General features: G+C 37.6%; 1 protein-coding gene across 16 annotated transcripts in view; it reads left to right on the forward strand.

The window, feature by feature from the left end:
• ERBIN (erbb2 interacting protein) overlaps positions 1 to 14,296 on the forward strand; it is a 118,715-nt gene extending 104,419 nt beyond the window's left edge. For 10 of the 16 annotated variants that reach the window (XM_038123750.1, XM_038123745.1, XM_038123741.1 and 7 more), the window contains 6 exons: positions 3,647 to 3,790; positions 4,587 to 4,718; positions 6,398 to 6,607; positions 7,672 to 7,764; positions 8,351 to 8,425; positions 11,119 to 11,226. In XM_038123750.1, the coding sequence (XP_037979678.1) occupies positions 3,647 to 3,790; positions 4,587 to 4,718; positions 6,398 to 6,607; positions 7,672 to 7,764; positions 8,351 to 8,425; positions 11,119 to 11,226 (762 nt within the window). Of the gene's footprint in view, positions 1 to 3,646; positions 3,791 to 4,586; positions 4,719 to 6,397; positions 6,608 to 7,671; positions 7,765 to 8,350; positions 8,426 to 11,118 lie in introns of all 16 variants that reach the window. The other 6 variants (XM_038123748.1, XM_038123749.1, XM_038123736.1 and 3 more) reach the window with 5 other exon arrangements.
• Positions 14,297 to 22,740: the final 8,444 nt, after the last annotated feature.

The raw sequence follows: 22,740 nt of genomic DNA on the forward strand, positions 1-22,740 counted from the left end.
CAACTAGAAATAGGTAGAGGACAAATATTCTTGTTTTGTCTGTAGGAATCTCTTCTTGTGTTAAACTAAAACTTTTTTACATTACCATGTCATTTTAAATAGTATTCATTTTGTACTGTTAGTACAGCTTCTGGGTTTCTTCTAATTTAGTGTTGAGGTGCTGTGCTCATGTAGAAAAGGAGAGTAACAGTGTTTGCAGTGTTCTCAACTCTTCCCTACGTCAACTGCACAATCACTTCTTGTACTTTTGGAAAAAGTCTCTTCCAAAAAGAAGATTTTACAAACCCTTGAGAGTTCATACTTCTTAGGTCATGTAGTGTCGTGGTTTGAAAGGAAGTTTTTTGGGAGGTAGTGGTCAAACCAATAGGTGCTCAGATGTGAATTTTGGCACCTGGGCAGGGGAGGGGAGGCCACGAGGCTGGAGGGTGGTAGGCCAGAGCCTTGGGCAGAGAAGGGAGGTGAAGGCCCCTGCAGGACAAGAGTGAGTTCTCTACAGAGGTGGAAGGGTGGAAGAACTCTAAAAGGCATCAGATGGCCCCCTTTCCCAAGGGTGTAAGAAACTCTGAGAGGCATCGGGCAGCCCCCTTTCCCAGGAGGGAGAGATAGAGAGGGAGAAAGAGGTGCCAGTGCCACCTTGAAATGTGATAGCACTGGCCTGGCCGAGAAGGAGAAGGGGGGGCAGCAAGAAGAGTGCCCGGCCGGGCCAGCGTGGGAGTTCTGGACGAGTAGAGACTGTGATTTTAACCCTGTTATGGGATGATGGATACCTTGCAAATGCTGATCCTCCGGGAGCTGAATGAGAAGAGAGATAGGGATGAAATAGGAGGAAATGGGCAAGTGTGATGCAAAGTTGTGCAAATGAAGAATGACCGAGAGAAGTTGAGAAGAATTCTAGGTGGGAGGAGATGATGGAGTGGCTTTTGGCTGGACTTTTCTTGTATGGCCATGGACAGAACCATTTTTCCTGTAATACAGAGACTGCATTTTAGGGGGAGGCGATGGCTTGGTGCCAAAGGAGAGCAGTGAAGGAGTGATGTGAGCAGAGACGACAGGTGAGGAGGGTGGTGGTGCCCTTGATTTTCAGTGGAGAGGAAGAGGTTTGCTCTCGAGACCCCTCGGCCCCAGGGGGTGAAATATTGGGGGGGACTAGTGTCCCAAAAAGGTGAGAGACTGTCGTTTTTCTCCTGGAATTGGGCAAAGCATCCTTGAAAAGAGAACCCTAAAAGCAGCTCTGGTCCATGTGCAGTGGTGAGAGCACTGGACATGGAAGGAAGAAGTCACGAAGGTGGTGCTGAGTGACGTGGAAACACAAAAGGACTCGGCTGTGTTTCCAGGGGAAGCCTGTGGTGCAAGAGGGACTCCTCTCTCCTTGATGAAATGAGAGGTGATTGTCTGAAGGGTGGAGATGGACTGAGAGCTGATTATCTGAAGGGTGATGATTGGGTAAAAATCTAAGGGTTGATTTTATGTTGTGGGAAATTGAGTGGGGGGAGGAGAAATGTTTTTGAAAGGTTTCCATTTTGCTCTGTGTGTTCATTTTATTATAGTTGTAAGGTAATAAAAGTTTTTTTTCCTCCTTTGTTCACAAGTAGAGGCTTGCTTTGCTCTGTTTCTGATCGCATCTCACAGCAGATACCATGTTTTCATGGGGGCACTGGCATTGTGCCAGCGCCAAACCATGGCGTGTAATCACCTTGAAACTCACTTAACTGAAATCTCAGTTCCTGATGTACCACTTCATGCCTCTGTAAATTTTAGTTCTCCCTCTCTGTTGCAAATCTATCTTAGATCCTTATTTTATATCTACATTTGCATTGTTACTTATCTCTTTTGTCACCTAGATTGTTGCTGTTTATTGGATATCTGTTTGGCTCTGTCTGAGAATGAACCCAGTGGATGTAGGGATCTTTACAGTACAATAGTCTGCTAGAGACACTTTGAAGAGAGAACTTTCTAGTCCCACCATGCATTCCTTCTGTTTTTATCAGGCTTTTTGCCACTTACAGAGGATGGAGGGATATAGCAGCCCCTGAGAGCTTCCTGTAAGGATACTTCAAGGAATCGCCTGTAGCAGTGGGGTCCTGGTTAATTACAGACACTGTTACAAGAGGAGTAGTAAGAAGACGGTTTGAGGCACTAGGAAGCTAAGGAAAATTGGCTTTGGCATTTTTGACTGGGTGTTTAGCCTAAAACTTAGAGGAGCAGTAAGCTCAGATTGAATGTTTAGTGAATGTAGATTTAAATGCTAACAACAGTATTCCTCTCCCAAGAAAGGGAGAACATCTGCAGACTTGTTTGGAAGCTTGAAAAATCCATTGGCTAGAGAACAGGGAAGGTGTAAAGGAGAAACATGAAGAATGCTTACTATGTCACTGAGACAGAAGTTATCCAAGAACTTCAGCCAAGATAAAACCAGTATTGTCAGTAAATAGTGTTTTTCAAGGGAGTTTCCAATGACTGTGCTACCAGAGCATCTGGGGAATACGAGTATGCAGAGGCATATCGCTTTGATTATTAAACTAGTTTCAGTTTCACAAGATGAAGCTAGGATGAAAGACCAGATGTTTGCCTAAGGACTAGTGACTATTTTCAGAATCATATTAGCTATACACAGTCAACAGGCAAATGCCAAAATGTGTTTATTCATGTAGGAATTGTTACAGTATCTTAGTTAATTATATCTATTTTGAACATTCCTTTCTTTAACTCAGAAAAATTAAAAGCTTTGCAGGAAACAACTTTGAATTTGCTGGGGTTTAATGCTTTGTGGTGTATCTTTTTTCTACAATAGTATTTTTTTTTTCATGGGCTTGTCATATTTTCAAGATAGCTGTGTTTTGTTTATCAGGTGGCCCATAGAAGATTTTCTATTTCTTCCTTTGCACTGTCTTTTCATTTTGTTTTGTTCTTACAGCTACAAAAGACCATGGTGGCAAGTAATATTTCTTGCTTTCATCTTGTTATCCTTGCTAATATTGCAGGGGTCAGGTTTGCAAGCTAATGAAGCTCAAACCCAAAGCACTGTGACACCTGTCCTTAAGGTCACTTTGCCTCTTTGATTGCCCACAGTAGCACAGGGGTAGTCTCAGTTTCGTTCAGGCCTCTTCCTTTAAATGGGGCTTGTTTACATTCTTGAGTGAAGTATTACTGGAATGCACTGGATATTATCAGCGTGGTTATAGCAAGAAAATTCAGTCAGTCAAATCTCTGTGTAAATATTTATTTGTACTTTACTAGTAGTGGTGTGGGGGGATGAGACAAAATAGTAAGGGGTAATTAGATAGATTTCCACAGGTGTTTTACGTGACTGCCAGCTTATCTTCCTATAACATACTTGCTATGTTGCAAATATAATGAAAACCTGAAAATTATGATAAGCACCTTGGTTGTTTTTTCAGACACATGAATATTTCAGTTACTTTATTTACATGTAATTCTGCATGTGAACTGCTGATAGCATGCTGATTTACAGTAAATAAAGGTAAATAGGGTCACTGAGTTGTGTTTATACATCACAGTGGTACTGTTCTTGCATGGTTTTATCTTGCATGACAATGGAATATGTTTGTATTATATGTATAACATGTCTTGTGGTTTATGCATGCTGCACTAATCTCCATGTTAAATCTGTCCCCTCTTTATTCAGAGCATGCTGTCTCGGTCCTTTAATTCCAATTACGCTGCAGTTAGCAGCTTTCACTATGGCAGCTCTAGGGATCTGCATGGCAGCCAAGGTAGTGTTGCCTTGAGTGTTGCAGACGGAAGAGGTTCTGGTGTGTACATTGTTCGAGTGAGTACCTACAGGAGGCTATTGCAATATATAGAGGGGGAAAGAATAAACTGTAAAGGGGGTCCTTAAATTGATGCAGTTATCCTTTTACATATGCACAATGCTTTGTTAAAAATAATATAATTTATATGCTGAAATTATTTTTTAGGCATTAAATATTTTACCTTCACTTCATATGCTGTAAACTTATTGCAGAGCTTTTCAGTTTAATGTCATGAAGTTAAGTAGTATAACTGGCTTTGTAGATGGTTGAACATGTGTAGAACTGTCTGATTTCATTGTACTTCTGTGATCAAAAGATTACCATTCTGAATTTAACCCAGGCTGATAAGGTTTGAACAAAATCTTACTATTCTTCCTCCCCCAAAAGAAATTCTGATGATATAAACTGTACTGTAAGATACTGTAGGCATTCAAGAAAATTTATAGTCAAAAAATATGAGGAAATGAGCTTTTAAATAAGCACCCTGAGTGCTGTGTATGGCATCCCTAGTGAGCAGGATAAAGTCATCAGAAGACTTCATTGAATCTTTGAATAGTTAGTCCCTGGGATTTGTTAATTAATTTACTGCTGATAAAAGACACCTCTACAGCTGTGAGGTTTGTAAATGTCCATCAGTATTTTATTGGTGTATGTCTTGGTTAGTGAGATTTTCTGCATAAATAATGTCCTAGTTAATAAAAAAAATAAAGAATTATAAAGCCCTTAAAATGTTTTATCCTGAGCTTCTTTTGATAATTTTTTAGTTTTAATTATATAAAGACATTTGTCTTTACCACTTCATTCTGTTTAAAGCATCCCCAGGCTTCTGCTCCAGGAGACCTATGCCAGGATGAAGTATTCCTTTCGGGACAGCAGAATTACTCATCTGCCACACTTAGTCTCAAAGATGTTCCTCCAGACAGCATCAAAAAACCAGCTGTGCAGGTAGTTACCTTCATGACAACATGGATAGGACATTATTTGCTTTTATTCATAAGTCTGTATATTTTATTAGCAGTAGAAACTTATGTTGGGATAGCAGTTGGAACTAGGACTTCTTTAAAATGTAATACACAGGCTTCAAAACTGGCATAAATTAAATGAAACAGCATCCTCAATGAAATGGTTGACTATGAAGGAAGAAGGTTCTTATTTTTCTTCAGTTGGTAATTTGAAAGAAGAAATTTGCAGCCAAACAAGTACTTGCAAATGAAAATTGGAATATGGCAGATGATTTCAGAAACGTAGTATGAAGCTGATTAAACCTTTTGAAGAACAAACCTGAAATCTGTTGTGATGAAATTGTGATGATAAACAAGAGTTAGTAGGAAACACTCTGTATTCATCTCTAAGCACAATGTCTGGAAGCAAATCTTACTACCATGAAACTAAATGGATTTTTGTAAATTAATCAGCAGAAGCTGATTTTATTCTTACACCTTCAGTAATTTCAGTTGCATTTCTACAGACAATGGGTATTGGGAACTTGCACAGCTGTGGATACATTTTACCTAAACTCTACCTCTGGCAACAAAAAAAATTTTCCTGTTATAATTCAAGTTTTCAGAAAAGGCAATGGAAAATTGTTTATATTAAATACATATGATCTGTAAATAATCTGAAAATGTATCATATACACACATTATAATTTCTCAGAATCCGTCTAACATAAACTCAACAGAGCAGATTCTGATAGGTGTCCATTCACATGTCATGGTTACAGGTTGAAATTTACACACTTGTTACTTGTAATACTGAGTGAGTATTTTAATATCTTTGTATCCCATAACTAATGTGATACTGGTGACAGGCCAATCTGTAACTCAAGTGTATAGCAATTTTGTAATCATACAGATGAATCAGTGACTAATTAAGGTGGATAAGAGCACAAGATGTATTGGCAAGGGGGTAAAAAGGCTGCGCATCTCAACACAGCTTCACTGAGGAGACATTGCCAGCTCCAGCATCATTTCTGGTGACATGTTTGGAGTGCACTGTATGTCTTGACAGTTGTGTACCTCACTGCTGCTTGTCATCATTATACCTATCAATCAATTACATATGCAGTAAAATAAAGAGTAACATTTATTGGAAATACTACAGTTTTGATATGAAAATCTTGAGCTTGGATGGGAACTTGCTCAGGGAATTTTCTTGTGAAGTGATCACCATAATATGCTTGGTGAGCATGTAGTCTGCCAGCCTGGGATGGGGGAGTGGGAATTTTAGTTTGTTATGATTTGTTGGAAATTGTTACAAAATCTCAGATTTTTTTGCAAGAAAAGTGCGGACTATAATGGCATGAATCAAGTGTCAATACCACCAGTTGCTGGAAAATAATATCTGGGGGAAATCAGTGAAAAAACAAGTGCTAAAAGCAAAGGCTGTATAATTTGTGCTAATAAATTAGCACTCAAATGAAGTTTTTGTTTTTCAGATTGTTCAGAAGATGAGAGCTAATAGCTATAAGCAAAATGGATATAATTGTACATGATCCAGAAGAGTAGTTTTAATAACGTTGCTGAAAATTAAGAGCAGTCACTTATGAGAAGTATTGAATTAATGAAACAAGAATTGAGGATTGCTGCTTATAAAATGTATGACCCTGATCTTTTTTTTTTCAGATGCCTTTAACAAATGGACAAATGTGCCAGCCTCAGAGGCTTCCAGCAAACTACAGCCAAGTCCATCATCTCCCTCCTCAATCATCAGTCGCAAGACATCCATCTAGAGAGCAATTAATTGATTATCTGATGTTGAAAGTTGCCCAGCAACCTCCCTATACCCAGTCCCAATGCTCTCCCAGACAAAGCCATGAGATGGCAAAGCAAGAGGTAAGAGTAAAATCTATCTGACAGTTACAACATCTGTCAGTAAGAGACATTGTTGCATTCTTTTAATTTATTATCATTTTTCTGTGGAGGGTGACAGAAGGAATAGAGGGATTTATCTCCAGCAAAAGATCTCTATCCCTCAGATTCTATCCCTCAGATCACAAACATTCCTTCCAGATTTGAGAGAAATATGGTAGCATTTTAACTGAATGCACCAGAAACTTTAACTTGCATCTTTTTACTGAGCTAAAAATTAATTTCTCAACTGAATTTATTTATTGCAACTTCATTATTTAGCTAGTAACTGAAGAAAACACAAAGTCACAGTACAACTTAGAGTACTTCACATCTGGAATGGTTAAAAAACCTGCAAGTACAGAAATGTGTATCCCTGAGCAAAAATCCATAAAAATGTTGGATCAATCTGATGCATACCTGATAATTATGATTTATGATAGACAGATGTGTATATAATAAATTCTTATACCATTTAATGACTCTCTCATTGTGACAGCCTTCTTTCTATATTGCTTGAGTTTTTTTGAGAAATTCCTGATAACTTCATTTTCATTCTGTGCTAGAATAAGAAGGTCCACTTCCTGTGTAAAATAAAGTTTTTTATTCAACTCTTCTAGTAAGAGAAAGAGGACAGTCTTGGCTATGTACAACCTGCAGACACAGTAGGAATGAGGTTTGATTTTTAAAATTTACCTAGAGGTAGCAAAGAAATAGGAGGAACAGATTCTTTCACATAAGCATGTATTATTTGCTGAGGGCATTAAAGTAACCTACATAATATCGAAATATGGCTGAATTTAAAGCCCGTGTGAATTATTATTATAACAATAGTGATACTGGAGTAAAATTTAGGTACAATGATACATGATGTTATATTGCAATCTTGTTCTGCATTAATATTATGAGATATAATACTCTCTGATCTGATTTTTATTTTTCTTTTTATTTCAAAGCTTTTATTCACCTGAATTCCTAACTATTTCATTACAGTAGCTTTGAATGTAGATTTTCAGCCAATTCATCTAACTTTGGTTGTAATTACTTAGATACGAGTGAGAGTTGACAAGGATCCAGAACTTGGATTCAGTATATCAGGAGGAGTTGGAGGGAGAGGAAATCCATTCAGACCAGAAGATGATGTAAGTATTCTGTACTAATGCTTCTTGAAAGCCTTCTGATCTATAATGTTTCTCATGTTCAGCAATGGGAAAAAAGAAAGTATATATATTTCCCAAACCACTACACTCCAGGACTGGAATGGAGAAAATTGGAAAATTATGTGGAAAATCAAGGTTGTAGGTGGTCACAGTTGAATGACAGTATAGATGATTATTCCAGATGAGTAGTTTTTGCAGTGGTTAGCAGTTCTAGTTATCAGTTAGCAGATTTGAGATAGTGAATTGTGGCGTGTACAATTAGGAATCCTCTTATAAAAGAGATGGTGATTTAGCCTACAGCTCTATTTTTGGTAGTAGATAATTCATGTTGATATATACATCTGCCAAATTAAATCAAGGTAGATCACAATTATCTTTAAAGATAATTCTGGATTTTTAACATGAAAAAAAGGAGGCAGTTTTAAAAGCCAGAGACCTGTAGAATAGTACTGCGTTCTTTTCTACTTAGGATGGAAATTTGAAAAAATATTTTGAATTATATCTGTTTGATGCTATCTTGTTATTAATAAATAAGTTGTCAAAAATATTTCCACATCTGTTTTTCAAGGGCATATTTGTAACCAGAGTGCAGCCAGACGGACCAGCATCTAAGCTGTTACAGCCAGGGGATAAAATAATTCAGGTAATGTACTTAATGTAATTAATTACAGTAATGACTCAATTAACTAGCCTATGTAATATACTGGTTTGGTTTCAGTTTGCACCTAAGAGCAGAATGTTTACTTTTTAGATAGATTACCTGTGTTTTCCTGAATTTTTCTTTGGTATCTTTTCTGGGATGAAACTTTTCATTTTCTGCCACCTAACACGCCAATAAGTGGCTCAGACTAAAGCACGATGGATCATTTTTTCAAATTCTGAACATTTTTCACACGTCTGAAGGCAAAAAGAGTGACAAAAGATGTCATTTGAGACAGAGCATGAACATTTCATTAGGCTGTACTATCATTCAGTTGCTGCATTTGTGGTCATTCACATGCAGTGTTGTGAACAATGGGCTTTCTGAACACCAGCAGCTGCCCCTGACAGCCGCTCTCCGCAGTTGCACTCTCCTGTTACATCCCTCTCTGTGCTGCAGCTCCTGCCAGCCTTTGCTGCCTCTCCCCCACTGGCAGGCCAGACATGCACCAGCCCTGGCCAGAGCTGCCCCTTTGCTGCCTGGTGTCTGGCTGGTCACAGCATGCACCTCCTGGCTGCCCATCTGCTGCTGACCAGCCAAGTCAAGCATTTCAGGAGCCATGGCTTCTGGACTGTAAGCTGTGTTGTTCCTTTCTCTAGGAAGTCTGTACCTATCAGACCTTTTCTGTATCAGATTTGTTTGAAGTTGTCTTGTATAAAGGAACTTGTAAGCTACTGGGGGAGGGATCAGGAAAATGAACAGCATGTTCATAGTGCCTTACTTTCTTAACCAAAATGGGCTAGTGGGACGTTTGAAAATTGTTCTAGCTACCCTTAAATTCCAGAGCTTGTTAAAAATAATTATTCATCGTATCACGAAAATGTTGATGGAGTCAACTCTGCTGCGTTTCAGTTTTCTAAAAACAGAAGAAACAAAAAGCCCAAAACCAAACATCCCAACCCCCACTAGTATCTCGATTAAACCACAGCATCCTGTCAACCATATTCTAAAAAAGCCTAATTGAAAACTGAGCCTAATTCCTCAAAGGAAATATAAAGCCAAAAGGCACACAAGAAAACTGAACTGAGACTAAGTTGTTCCAGCTAAAAGATGGGTTGTTCTTGAGCACAGTACTCCTCACTGGGGTGAGAGAGATCCTAGTTCTCTTACTGATACAGGCATGGTGATAAGCTAACACCCAAGGTTACCAACACATACAGGAACAGGAAACATATTAAACCTTTGAAAAAACTGCTAGCACATTTGTTACATATTTGTAAAGTGGAACATACCTGAAAGGTAATTTCTGTTTTAGTGGTTTATTCCTGTCTTTATAAATGCCATGCAGACAAATCAAACTACATAATGAAGTTTTTTTTTTATGTTGGCATTGCTTGGGTTTTGGTTATTGTTTAATAAGGAAATCAATTTGAAAAAGAGCTCAAGAACAAGTTGCATTTCCAGAAGTTGCAGCTCCAGAAGCCACTTTATTTCTCATAACAAAGAGTATTTTTTTTATGTAGCAGCACATTCTTTTTAGCTGTGATAGTCCCAGTGATGACGTAATGACAGTCGCACTCTGTGTTGGGCCACTCAGACTTCTGTGGATTTTTTTAATGAATATCATCTCTTCCAAAATGCCTTTGCTATGCTTGATTTTGCAATGTTCTCTGTAAAACATTCAATAGGCATGCATATTACAATGTATGTCTAATACATATTTCTAAGAAAAAAATATATTACATGACTAATGACTAGATAAATGAAAGTAAGACTTAAGACTAGGCTAGGACATTCTGTACAAATTATGATTTGGAAGGGCTGTTGCCACCTTTGCTCTCTGAACAATCTACATAAATCGTCCTCTGCAACTCTAGAAAGATTTGAAAACCCCTGGTTTTCTAACAAATGATTCAGCTGGTAATTACAGCGAGTGTTCAGTGATGGGATAAGAACTGTAACTTTCAAAATGTCACTGCTAAGGCACAGAGAGTACATCTAGTTCTCTGTCACCACATAAGCAGCTCAGGGAAAAAGATGGGATGCACAGCTGGAAGCTGTAACAGTTTAAATGGACAAATTTGTCCCTTTGCAACATTTTGCTGACTAGGTTGAGCATGATCTTGCACTGGTACATTCTGGGAAGTTGAGCCATAGCCATGTTTTTCTTGTCTTTTGTGGGCCACTTGGGCCTGTCTGTGTTAGCCAAGACAAACTTGTGCAAGAGTAACAATATTGTTTAGAGTCACATGCAAATAGAAGTTGGGGATTATCTCACATTATTTAACACAAAAAATTGGCTCCCAGTGCCATTAATGTTTTTGTCACAGGACTCAATAGTTTTAATTTATCACAGATGCAATTTCTAATATTCTAATACCTAAAATAGGATGTGTCATTTGTAGCACATTTGGGATTTTTTGGTGTGGCTCTATTACAGCTGATGAATTAGATGTCTGATGTTAATAGCCTAAAGTTCAGTTTTCTTTTGGTTATTTGCAATATTCTTCCAAGGCTGATATGGTAATTTAGTTTTTTGTAGCATGTGGGTACAAATTCAAGTAATCTGTGGTGTTTTATTCTCTGCATTCATTTAGAAACCTTATGGCTTAAATGAACATACATTAAATAATGAAATATCATTTACTAACATGGAATAAAGACTGTCATTTTCAATTTTAAATATTTCTTTTTAGGCTAATGGATACAGCTTCATCAATATTGATCATGGACAAGCAGTGTCGTTGCTAAAGACTTTTCAGAATGCAGTGGAACTCATCATTGTGCGAGAAGTTTCTTCATAAGTACCATGGATTGTGGGGATAAACCAACAGAATTCATTGAAGGTCTATGGGGAAACTGAATATTTTGCATATTTTTATACATTAAAAGAACTCAAAAAGAATTATGATCAAAATTTGTACAGGAAATACTGAACTTGTGGTTAAAGGGGGAAAAACCACTGTAGAGAACATACAGGAAATAATTTTGGAAATGCGTATGGTGAATAAACTTGTTTTTAAGCATTATAGCAATTTAAGGATCACTCCTCCAAGAACAAACCTGTGTTGTTTTTTTGTACAGATGGTAGGTTTATTTTTGGATAATTCATACACATTACTAAACTTTGTGCAAGGCTTTGCAAAGCCTCAGTTGTAGCCAATGGACAGATGGCAGGGCTGTCTGTCCTGTAGCTGTTTATTGCCTTTATTTTTATTCACCAGATATTAATGTGTTACGCTGAACCACTTCTGTAGATACGAACGGGGATATGAAGTGTTGGCTTTGCTATGTGCACATTGTATAGATGAATGGGTAGATGGAAGGTGGTGCTGGTTGGACAGAATAAAGGTCAGGTGAAACAATTATCTGCTATCTAAATCTAGAATCAGGAGAGAAGAAAGTGTTTAATTCTGGAGTGTACGTCTACCAATAGAAAATGCAATAAAAGCTTATGGTGTTTTTTTTAGGAAGACTGTAACAACAAATTTGTGATATTATACAGGAATTGTTCTTAATGTAGTCACTGAATATTCATTTGCCACATGTGATTCATGTTTAGTTGTTTTCTTGCATACATAATTTTTTCAACTGTACTGTAGAATTGTGCCCAGAGATTTTTCTCTGCTATGGAAATCCCCAATTTTGTGGAAATGGTGATAATTTTATCTTTATAAAAAAGACTCCATTTTAAGCTGACAGATTTTAAAAATGAAACTGAAATGGCCAGTTTTTAAGATTGTTGCCTGTAATATAAATTTAAACATACACAAATGATGCAGGAAAGGTCATGAAAGACATCTCCATTTTGTTTGGCCTCTGCATTGCCTTGTTAATCAAAAAGGAAACCATACGCATGGAGCTAGGTAACCAAAGCAAGTTTGTGAAACTTTGAGCAGTGATGGAGAATTGCTGTGGTGAGATGGAGAGCAAAGGGAGGGTGTACTTAAGACCCACCAGTTCGTAATGAGGTTTCTTAAAGGGCTGTTCCTACAGGTAACATTAAATGTGAACTAGACACTTCAGAGTCATTAAAGGGTTTCTAATTGCATTAATGTAATAGTGATTTACCACAGGCTGCCTTTGTTCCTTATTACTGTATAAAAGGTTCAATTGTGCTTCTATTAATTTTGTTTACCAGAAACATTATCTTTCTCCTTTGTAATTGAATAGAGACTGCATAGTCTGCAGTGATAATTCATACACGGTTGTTATGGACCAGGGAAAAGTGCCATAGAAGACCGATAACTGTTTTTAATCAGGGCTAATAATTAGCCTGTCATTGGAGCAATATTCAATTATTGCAGTTCATTTTTAATTATGTACAAGTTGGGAAGGTATAAGCGCTTTTTTCAACCCAAAAAGTAAATGCTTTTAATAAAGCTAGCAAAAACACCAGCTTCGTTTAGTTTTGGAACAATGAGCTGGAAAGGAATTATACATAGCTAGCAGTAATAAACAGGCAGTACTTTTTTAATAAGTGAACTCCAATATTATTGCACTTCTTTCAAAGATGTTAACTATTGCTTATTGTACTGTGTATAGTTCTAATAATTTTAATTGAAACCCTTTAACAACTCTTTGTATATTTTAATTCTTTTTAGTTGATTTTCAGTAATATTTGCATAGAAAATGATTTTTTTTGATATATTAGCAGAATTGTGCTGTATTTTGATAAAATTCACTTATTTTCTGTGTGCTGTTAATCTTAAAGAATGAGAAACTTAGCTATATAATGGCAGGCTTCAGTGTTTAGTTGTTGTTATTTAGTTTCTATTTTTTTATTGAAAATGCAAAATGTTCACATCACGTGTTCATTACTTTTAATCATGTTATTTTTATCACACACTGCCTTTTAATGGGGATACATACAGACAAGTCCTAAATTACCTTGGTCTTCTATAAAACCTGTATCTTTGAGAAGGGAAAAGTCCAAAAAGCAGAACTGATTCTTTACTGATCTTGGACTGACTTTGTATACATTTTGCAGTACATTTAAATATATCACTGAAAAATTATACTGTATTGTATTTTGCTTTAATGGTAACAGAAGTTTTAAATGTTGTTGTGTCACTTAATTTTCAGATTTATGTATCACAGAAAAATTCTACCAAAAACTGTTCAGCTGGTAGAACTATATAAGTAGAGATTTATAGCAAGAAGTATAGTACTTCTTGTGGAAATACTTGGCCAAAGCTTGTCTTCCGTCAGTTAGCAGATTAATCGTCTAATAAAACATGGATTATGCTGATTTTACTCACTAAATGTTTGAGTTTTCAGTGAATTGAAATGTGTTTGTTTTGTCAGTGTCAGTGTGTGAAAGTAAACATGTCAGACTAAATGATTTTGTGGGGAGTGGGAGAGAGATGACTCCTGAACTAGTCCAGCCAGGATTCAAAAGGAGCAGAGACAATATCAGCACTTTTCAGTTTGAATGCATTGTAAACTACATTTTGAATAGAATAAAATCCATCAGCAACCTGAGTTACTCAGCATGGCAGTGAATTGATGCAAACTGTGTTAATTCTTTATATTCTTAATAGTTCATTAAAGAATCAGTTCAACTGATGTAATGAAAAGATGAAGTCTCTCACGTATTTATTATGTAAATATTTTTTTAGTTTCTTTTTTGAATGAATTAAGAAAATAGTGTAAATACTTGAAAGCATTCTATGGACACAGACATAGCAATAAGCAACACACAGAATCAAACATTCATTATTATTTCGGTTTTGTTTAGAAATATTCCCTTGTCAACAGCTATGTAATGTTTCTATTGATCAGCATTTATTCAACATTCCAAATTTTTGTATATAAGAAGACTGTTTCTGAGGTAACACATGGAGAATAGATAATAAACTAATGCTCTTTAAAGCTGTGTGAAATTGACTTATTTAAGTTTTAGGAAATTCTCCATAACACTATTTATTAATCTACAGTTTTTGTAGACCTCAGTACTCAATCAATATGCATTAGTAAAGTCTTATTTGTGTTCCTGCCTCTGTGCATCTCAGTGCCCATGGGTCTGTTCTAAGTGATTTCCTTGCAAGACTGGGTTCTTTACAACAAAGAAATGTTTTTGTGAATAACGCCATGTGGTGTGTTAACCTTGCCTTCATGCCAAGTGCTCACCAAACTGCTCCATCACTCCCCCTTCCCTCGCTGCACAGGAGAGAAAATAAGGTGGAAAATAACTTGCATGTTTAAATAAGGCAGTTTACTAAAGCAAAAGAGAAAGTTTACACACATACAAGCAAAGAGAAAATAAATAATTTTATTTTCTAGTTCTTATCAGCAATTGATGTCCAGTCACTTCCAGGAAGCAGGGCATCCGCACAGGTGGTGGTTGCTCTGGAGTGCAAATGCTGTAAAAAACAAATGCCCCGCCTTCATCCTCCTCTTCTTATCTTTTCTATCTGAGCTGACATGATATGGTATGAAACAGACCGCCCTTTGGTCTGCTTGGGTCAGCTGGCCTATTTATGTTCCATTCCAAAATCTTGCTCACCCCCAGCCTACTGATGAGGGAGCAGAATGTTGGGAAGACAGTGCTGGTGCTGTGCCAGTGCTGTACAGCAGAAGCCAAACACTGGTGTGTTATCAACGCCTCTGTAGCTACCAGAGCAAAGCACAGCACTGTGAAGGCTGCTGTAAGGAAAATTAACTTCATCTCAGCTGGACCCTATGCATCCCAGTCTTGCAATGAAATCAGATAATGCAGTGAGTGGCTTCTGTCACAAAGAGAGGACTTCAGTTGCAAGTTTACTAGTTTTGATAGGCAGAGAGAGATAACTAGGTCAGTGAGTTAGGTTAAAATTAGGAGTATGCTGAAAGCACTCTGAAGAGGTGCACAATGCTGATGTAAAAAATTAAACAGGCACAGAATTTCACAGGAGAGCTAAATTTGGCTTTACATCCAGTTTTCTTGAAAATCACAAAAACAATGTGGTAACACAAATTGTTTTGTCTTTTTGTCCTTGTATATGTGGATCTGACATACCACTAACACTATGTTTTACTTCCTCTTACAGAAAACTGATTCTCACTATTAACAGGTTATGGCCCTGATGACCCTGGAGTCTTGGGCCCCTTGTTATTTGGGTTTTATATATCTGGTCACTATTTGGACCTGATTTCATAACAATTTAGTACTTCATCAAGCATCTGAGAATACTGGGTCTAACTTCTGTTCTTCTGCCTGAAGGTACTTTTTCAGAGAGAAAATGTATTTTTGGTATGGTATCACTGCTGCCAAGGATTATATTTAATTTTGGAATGTGTACAGAAGATTCTATTGCAATATCTATGAGATTGCCTTAAAACTGGAGCTCTGCTACACCATTAAAACTGCACTACAAGTAGGAGCCTTACAGGCAGTCCTGGAAGCCACCAGTTAGTTTCCAGCTATTGCCTTCCACTGGCATTCCACCTGTGGTTCTCCTAGTGACAGACTGCCCAGGTCTGCATTGTGGGGCCCAAGGCTCTTGAAGCTGTAGGGTCTGAGAAGGTTCTATCTGTCTTCAAGCTGCACAGGTTGCTGAGTTCCAAAATTCCTCTGCTTAGCAGCACAGGTCTTGCATGGAAGGTCATGGGTGGACCCTAGGTGTTCCCTCTGACCCAGTAAGCCTCCTCCTAGCACCAGCTGAAGGGTGGGAGGATCACCCTCTCCAAGCAAGGGCAGCTGCAGCAAGGGCTCCAGGCATGCTGCACTGAGGGCTGCTGACCACACTTGCTACAAGCTGCCAGTGTCCCCAGGCCCCAGTGGTCCCCTTGCCTTGTACCTGGCAGCAGCAGGTTCCTCAAGTTTCTCAGAGGGGTCCTATGAGCATCTGGTCTCTTCTACTGCTGTCTGAAAGCTTCATTTCAAGTACTGACAGCATCACCCTTCCTTGCAGTTCTGACCCTCTTCTCTGTGGGACTCCCTGATTTCCAGCTCTTTGCTCTCTTTTTTTTTTGCTTTTCCTGAATACTGTCTGTGAGAATATGACTTGTATTTCAGTTCTGCAATCTGAACTATTTGAACTATTGCTTTGTATTAGGGATAAACATTAAGTATGGAAAAAGTAGCAGCTGTTTGGATTAAAGGAAGAGAAAACATTAAATAAGCACTAAATCCAGTGTTTTAAACTACATCAGAAATACTGTGCTCAGGACGTTGTGTCTATGGAGAGTAATTTGCAAGTGTGGATAAGCATTACTGAGCTGTGAAAGATTCAGTTAACATATAGCTTGCAATACTTGAGTCAGGGCACTTTCAGCCCTTCATATTTAGATCAATACCTGATAAAAAGCTTTAGAGGTGCACTTGGAACATGAAAGAAAACATATGATGAGGCTGGTAAGGTTCCTGAGATGGCCAAGAACAGTTACTCATGCAAAGTCATGTTGCTGAAGTAACAAAGTGGCCCAGTCATTAGAGCACCAGGAATTAAATTTCTTGTAACAGTAGTCTGCTACATCTATTTTTGCAGCTGCATAACACAAGGGGGAGTGTGGCTCTGCTCTGCATCCATTTCATGAGGCATGGCTGGATGCTGCAAATGGCTGAAATGTTTATGCTTTAGTATTGTTCAAAGTAATAAAAAAACTGTGTCAAAATATTCACTCTTGTTTGCCAGATGTGGAAATACTGACTGGGACAAACCTTTCATGGACTGTCTTTTAACAGACAAAGTGGTAGCAGATGAACCAGATGCTCTACAGAGAAGTACTCATTCAACCGCTATTGTTGGAAATTTATGAAGGAAACTTTGGACAAAAAACAACAATAAAAAACTCCAAAAAACGGGTAAAAGCTTTCTACTGAATTATAAGTATGCACTGGCAAAATACAGGAATTCTAAGTATTGTGTCATGGCTCTTAACATCAGCATTTTAGCATATTTGATTTATTTTCATCTGCAAGAACTTCCACTTACAAGAGAATAATCAACAACTGGTTTTGAATATGGAGAAGGTATTTTTTGCTGAGAATGTTTCTGCCAAAAACTACTTCAGCTGAAAGCTATGGCTTCACTGCAGAGAAAATGAGGTTTACTAATAAATATTGAAATAGATAGTAACAGCTGGTTAGCTGACATAATACTAAGTCCTAGAAAAATGAAATAATCATGTAAAATTGTCTCATTTGCTATCTGGCATGAGCAATGAATGATGAGATGGGAGCTGATGCATGCAAGGGTCAGAAATCATGCTGAAAACCTCCTAACAGATAAAACATCTAAACAATTTTTTTTTCTGCTGCATTTTAATTTTATGAAAACACACTAGGTGATTTCCTGACCCCACAGTAAACAATGTGTGGTGTTATTTAATTGCAAATATAGTCAATCTTTTATAGATTGAATCATTATGTGCTTATATTTTAAGGCATTTGAAGACACCAACAATTTTCTTTTTAGAGTTACTACTTACCAAACTCACTTTGTTTTGTAATACCGCCTATTTTATGCCAGTTTCAAAAAAGAGCTGGCAGTAAAACACTAATGTTTATCTGCACCAAATTTTACTCCAGTTTTCAAACTTCACAATTATAAAGATTCCATTATATTCTTATGCCACAAAGAAAACTTCTTCTTGCCCTGCTTCTACAAAATGTGACTGGAAAGGAGAAGAAATTCATCCAAGTGAATTCAGAATTTTCTACCCAACACCTTTGAATTACCTTGTTGAGACAGGGTTTTTTGAGTTTTAAAAACATTTTCCCCTTATGTAGAATTACATGCTGTGATTCCCAGCAGGATAACCTCACAGCAAAGAAGAAAGGTGCTTTTCATCGCTCCAGTGGGCACTTATCCAAACAGTTCCAATTGCATGTCCTGCCGGAGAAGCAGCAATAGCAGATCTCCTACCGGACACCCAGTTTAATTATTAAAAAAATAAAAAATAATAAGAAGAAATAAGCTGAGTTTTTACATTCCCTTTCATTTCCCTACACATACATAGTCATATATATGGGTATTAAAAGTATATCACAAAACTTTTTTGTCTACTGACGTGTAGACTTTTATATAGCTTTTAAAAAGGGTCTCCTAAAATCCCCTTTTGAAGAAAAAATGCTTCTGTAATCCAAGAAGCATTCTCTGTAGAACAGATACCAAATTTCATAAGCAGAAACGCTGCCCTGAAAGGTAACTGGATGGAGAATCTGTTTTCAGATTAAGATTCTCAAATCTTAACTGCTTTTGTGCATTTTCCCAGTCTCTCAGTGGTGGAGATACTCCTCCTTTGTTAATATGTGCTTGGAGATTCAGAGTTAGCAACACTATCTCAGGTTGTCAGCTAACCCCCTCATCTTGTTTTGAAGTAAGTTTAAAAATAATTGTAAGTCAAGAAGAGCTACTCCATCTTTGATACAAGCAATTTTATGGGGAGAAGAATGTCATTGTAAAACACACTCCTAGAGCTGCTAATGTGACTCTTCTAATTGAAACTGCTATGCTCAATACAGCAATCCTAATTTTTTTCATGTATTTGCTGTAAAACTGATAAAAAGCAGATGCAGAAATCTCGCAGCTGTTTTGGTTTACAACCGCTAGCTTGTACAGCTGACTGCCATCCAGAGGCAGTGAGTTTAAACTGGTTTCAGCTGCTTACACTCACCATGTAGCATTCACCTGTTAATCTCATCATAGGCAGGATTTTAAGATTTCTAGATGTGTAAACTTGAATCTGGGGAAAACAATTACTACACTAGAAATTGTATCTGGGAAAAATATCTTCATAATTTTTCTGGGTAGGTATATAAATTGGTCTTATACTTTCTTTTTAAATTATTTTATAGAAGTTTTAGGATTACATATGTGGTGGATTGGAGATTACTACACAGAACTGAGTTTGTTTTCTGTAAGATGTTTTTCTGTTCTACATGAGTCTTCTTAAAAAAAAAAACTCTATAAATTATACTAAGGCATGCATAAAAATGAGAGCAGTTACCTGATAAACCTTAAAGGTATAACAATGGAAAGGGAATGAAAGCCATCTCTTTTACTTGGGAAGCACTGTGGATCTGCTGGAGTTGAGAATAAAGTCTGTTGTCTTTGAAATGTTCTGAAGTTAACATTTTCTGATTTGTCTCTATTTGAAAGTTAGTTCAAGTTAATCTGATGTGCAAACATATGCCTGTGAAACTGGAACATGTGTCTGAACACAGACAGAAAATAGGAGTATCATCAGCAGTAGTTTGTACCTGCAGCCTACCATGAGTAGTAGGAGATTGACATTTGAAGATTATGCCTCTTGATTAATTCACAAGAGAAGGAACATTCATGTTGTAGAAGAGAAATTGGTTTCCTGTGTTCTGCATCACTAATCTACACAAAACACTGGCATCCTATACAATACGGGAAATACAGGTTATACAATAAGGAAAGTGGTATAAAGTTACTGTGTATGAAAACAAACTTAGGTAGCACAGGTTATACAAATATATTGGCTTTTATAATTGGCTTTTATAGTGGCATTCTAGTATTGATTTCAAAAGAGCAATCAAAGAAAAATACTTCTCATATTATGGGATGTAATGGGACAAAGTTATAAAAGTCTTGAGAAAGTCAAGATAAACAGTATTAGCTGCTCTCCCCACATTCATGAGCTAGTCATTTCACAGCAGCAGAAAGCTACCAGGTGGTCAGGCACAGTTTTCTCTTTTTAAACCCATATTCACGACTCCCAGTCTTCTTCTTATCGTCAGCAAGCTTGAAAATGGCTGTCAGGGGAATTTGCTCCATCACTTTCCCAGGGACTGAGGTGGGGCTGATTTCCCTCTAATTTTACCAATGCTCCTTTCCTGCCCATGTGGAATCTAGGGGTGACATTCCCCTCCCCAAACACTATGACTTTGAAAGAGAATTACAAGTAGTCACACAGTACACTGGCTAGATTGCTCAACGCTCACAGAAACAGCCCATCATGTCCTGTCACCTTGCATGTGAACAATTCCTTTAACCTGGTTCTCCTCAGCCATGGGTACATCTTCCTTGCTGGAGCTTTCTCATTAGTTTCCAGGGCTTTAGATTTCCAGAGGCAAGTTTCACCAGAGGAGTCGGTGAAACTGAAAATAAATTTCACTTCTCATAAATTGCTTAAAACTTAAAACAATTTTTTTAAAAATCAAAACATTGTTAGCTCTGTGGCTAACATTATTTTTGAAGTCTTTAAGGTTCCAGTTAAGGAAAGCTGATGAAACCTTCTAATGCTTTTTTCTTTTACCTCGTGTGATTTCAATTCACTCCCCCTGCAAGTGCAACAAATACCAGAGATGTCCACCTCTATCAGCCCACCTACTGTCTGCTTAAAAGGTGACTTCTTGTAATGAAAAGACTTTTCTCCTGATCCTCTAAAACAGCTTTTACTGTAACTTTCTTCTGAATTGTCAGTATTTTTTTTCTACTGGTACTTGCAATTAACATTTCCCAGTAAAAGCTTTTTAATCCTCATGGGAAGATCACAAAACACAGTCTTAGACAGAAGGTTAATAGTCACTCTTATTTAACAGCTTCACCATTTCACGTTTAGGTAACCTGGAATTTAGGTTTACCTCCAAAGAGCCTGCAAATTGCCTTGTGTTTTGCTAGTTAACCTGACAATCAAGGTGGAAGTGAAAGAATTTATTTACCGAAACTTTATTTACATGCACAAATACAGTTAATAACAAGTAAAACCAGCTGAGCAAAATTGAAAAGTACTTTGTACACGTATTAATTCACTTTGATTACAGCTAAAGTTTTCTCTAGGCCTACAGCAATTTGTAAGAAGCAGGTCTGTTAGCCATTGATTAGAGAGATGATGTTTGGGCACTGTTTGTACAATTCCCTTTCTGCATGTCTACTCTTTATTGAACTTTTTCTTTCTCAACAGCTCAGAGGGTTTTTATTATAGGAGAGGGAGTGGCTTCTTAACACTTTAAAATTTTGAATGGTTTGACTAAAATAGCCATTATTTGCTTCCAGCCTTTTAATGGCAGCATGTATAACCCAAAGCTTTAAGCATTAGATTTTCAGGGGTCTGAGACTGGTGTGATTTTTTTCCCTATTCTTCTTGAAATACAAATTCATTTATTTTCCAAGCTAATTTTGTACTGTGGCAGGGACTGATAATTACAAAATTTAAACATTGTTTTGCTTGCTTTGTTTTCAGAGAGCAGACCAGTAGCTCAAAATTTTGTATGTACTGTTATAGGCTTTATCTGAAGGAGGGTATCCCAGTCAGTTCTAACATCACAAGGCTCTTTGTGAATTTTAGAGTTCATTTTTATTTTGGACCGCCACTGAGAGATGCAAGGAGAAAGGATAGGAATTTTCATAGCAAAAATAGCTTCTACATCTCTGCTAACCATCTCTGGATAAGATGTACTAGTGAAAGCATAACAAAATTTTATGTTAGGTTCCTATACATAGAATAGTAGTATCTGTTTCATTTTCCACAATATATAATAAAATATCTGGAAGCTCCAATTAAACTTCTCTCAACTTAAGCTAACTAGAAGCTACCAGAATGGCTGAAAAAAGGGATATAAAAAGGATTTTTGCACTTTTGGAATATGGATTTCATTTAGAAAGAGAATATGAGTGCACTGATAATGATTTTGAAATAAGCCCTATCTGAAACACATGCATAAAAGTATTTATATAAAATGCATCTCTGACAATTGCTTGGAATCACATTTCTGTAATATATTGAGCATCAATACAGGAAGCACTACCAGACTTATCTATGGAGATTCTGTAACAACTGACCTACTTGCTCAGGGAACTGTCACAAATTCGCAGTATTTTTCAACCCAGATAGCTTCAAAAACATTTCAATCTCTCCTCAGTTGGGGAATGGAAAGTCTTAGAAACTGCCGGAAACCTTAAACCTTTCAGTGCCAAGACGCACAGCTCCGTACCACTAGGGAAGAGTGCAGTTTGATCCTTAACAGTGATAGCCCACACATGAAGCGCTCAGCCTCATTTTCTCCAGCCAATGCCGTTTTTAAGAAGAACTTGAATTATAACTGCAGGCAATATCAATTTAATTGGGATAACGTCGCAGTGAATTTATAACAGAACTATTTACAACCCGTTCTGTTACAAGCCCTTCTGTTTAGACAGAGGGCGTGCTCAGTCGTTTATTCCCTACGGTGATTAAACTGTCTCTTACTAAACGCGGCCCCCCAAACGCGCAATTATACGGGAAATCTCATTTTTCTCCGAGGCCTCGCTCCTGAAGAGCCCGAGGGGACGGCCCCAGCAGCCCCCGGCCCGGCGCGCACCAGCAGCGGCCGCCGTGCGCGCGCAAAAGCGCGCGGCAGGGACGGCCCCTCACGGGCCGCGCCT

The sequence above is a fragment of the Motacilla alba genome, chromosome Z (genome assembly GCF_015832195.1).
Source record: "Motacilla alba alba isolate MOTALB_02 chromosome Z, Motacilla_alba_V1.0_pri, whole genome shotgun sequence".
Taxonomy (NCBI): domain Eukaryota; kingdom Metazoa; phylum Chordata; class Aves; order Passeriformes; family Motacillidae; genus Motacilla; species Motacilla alba.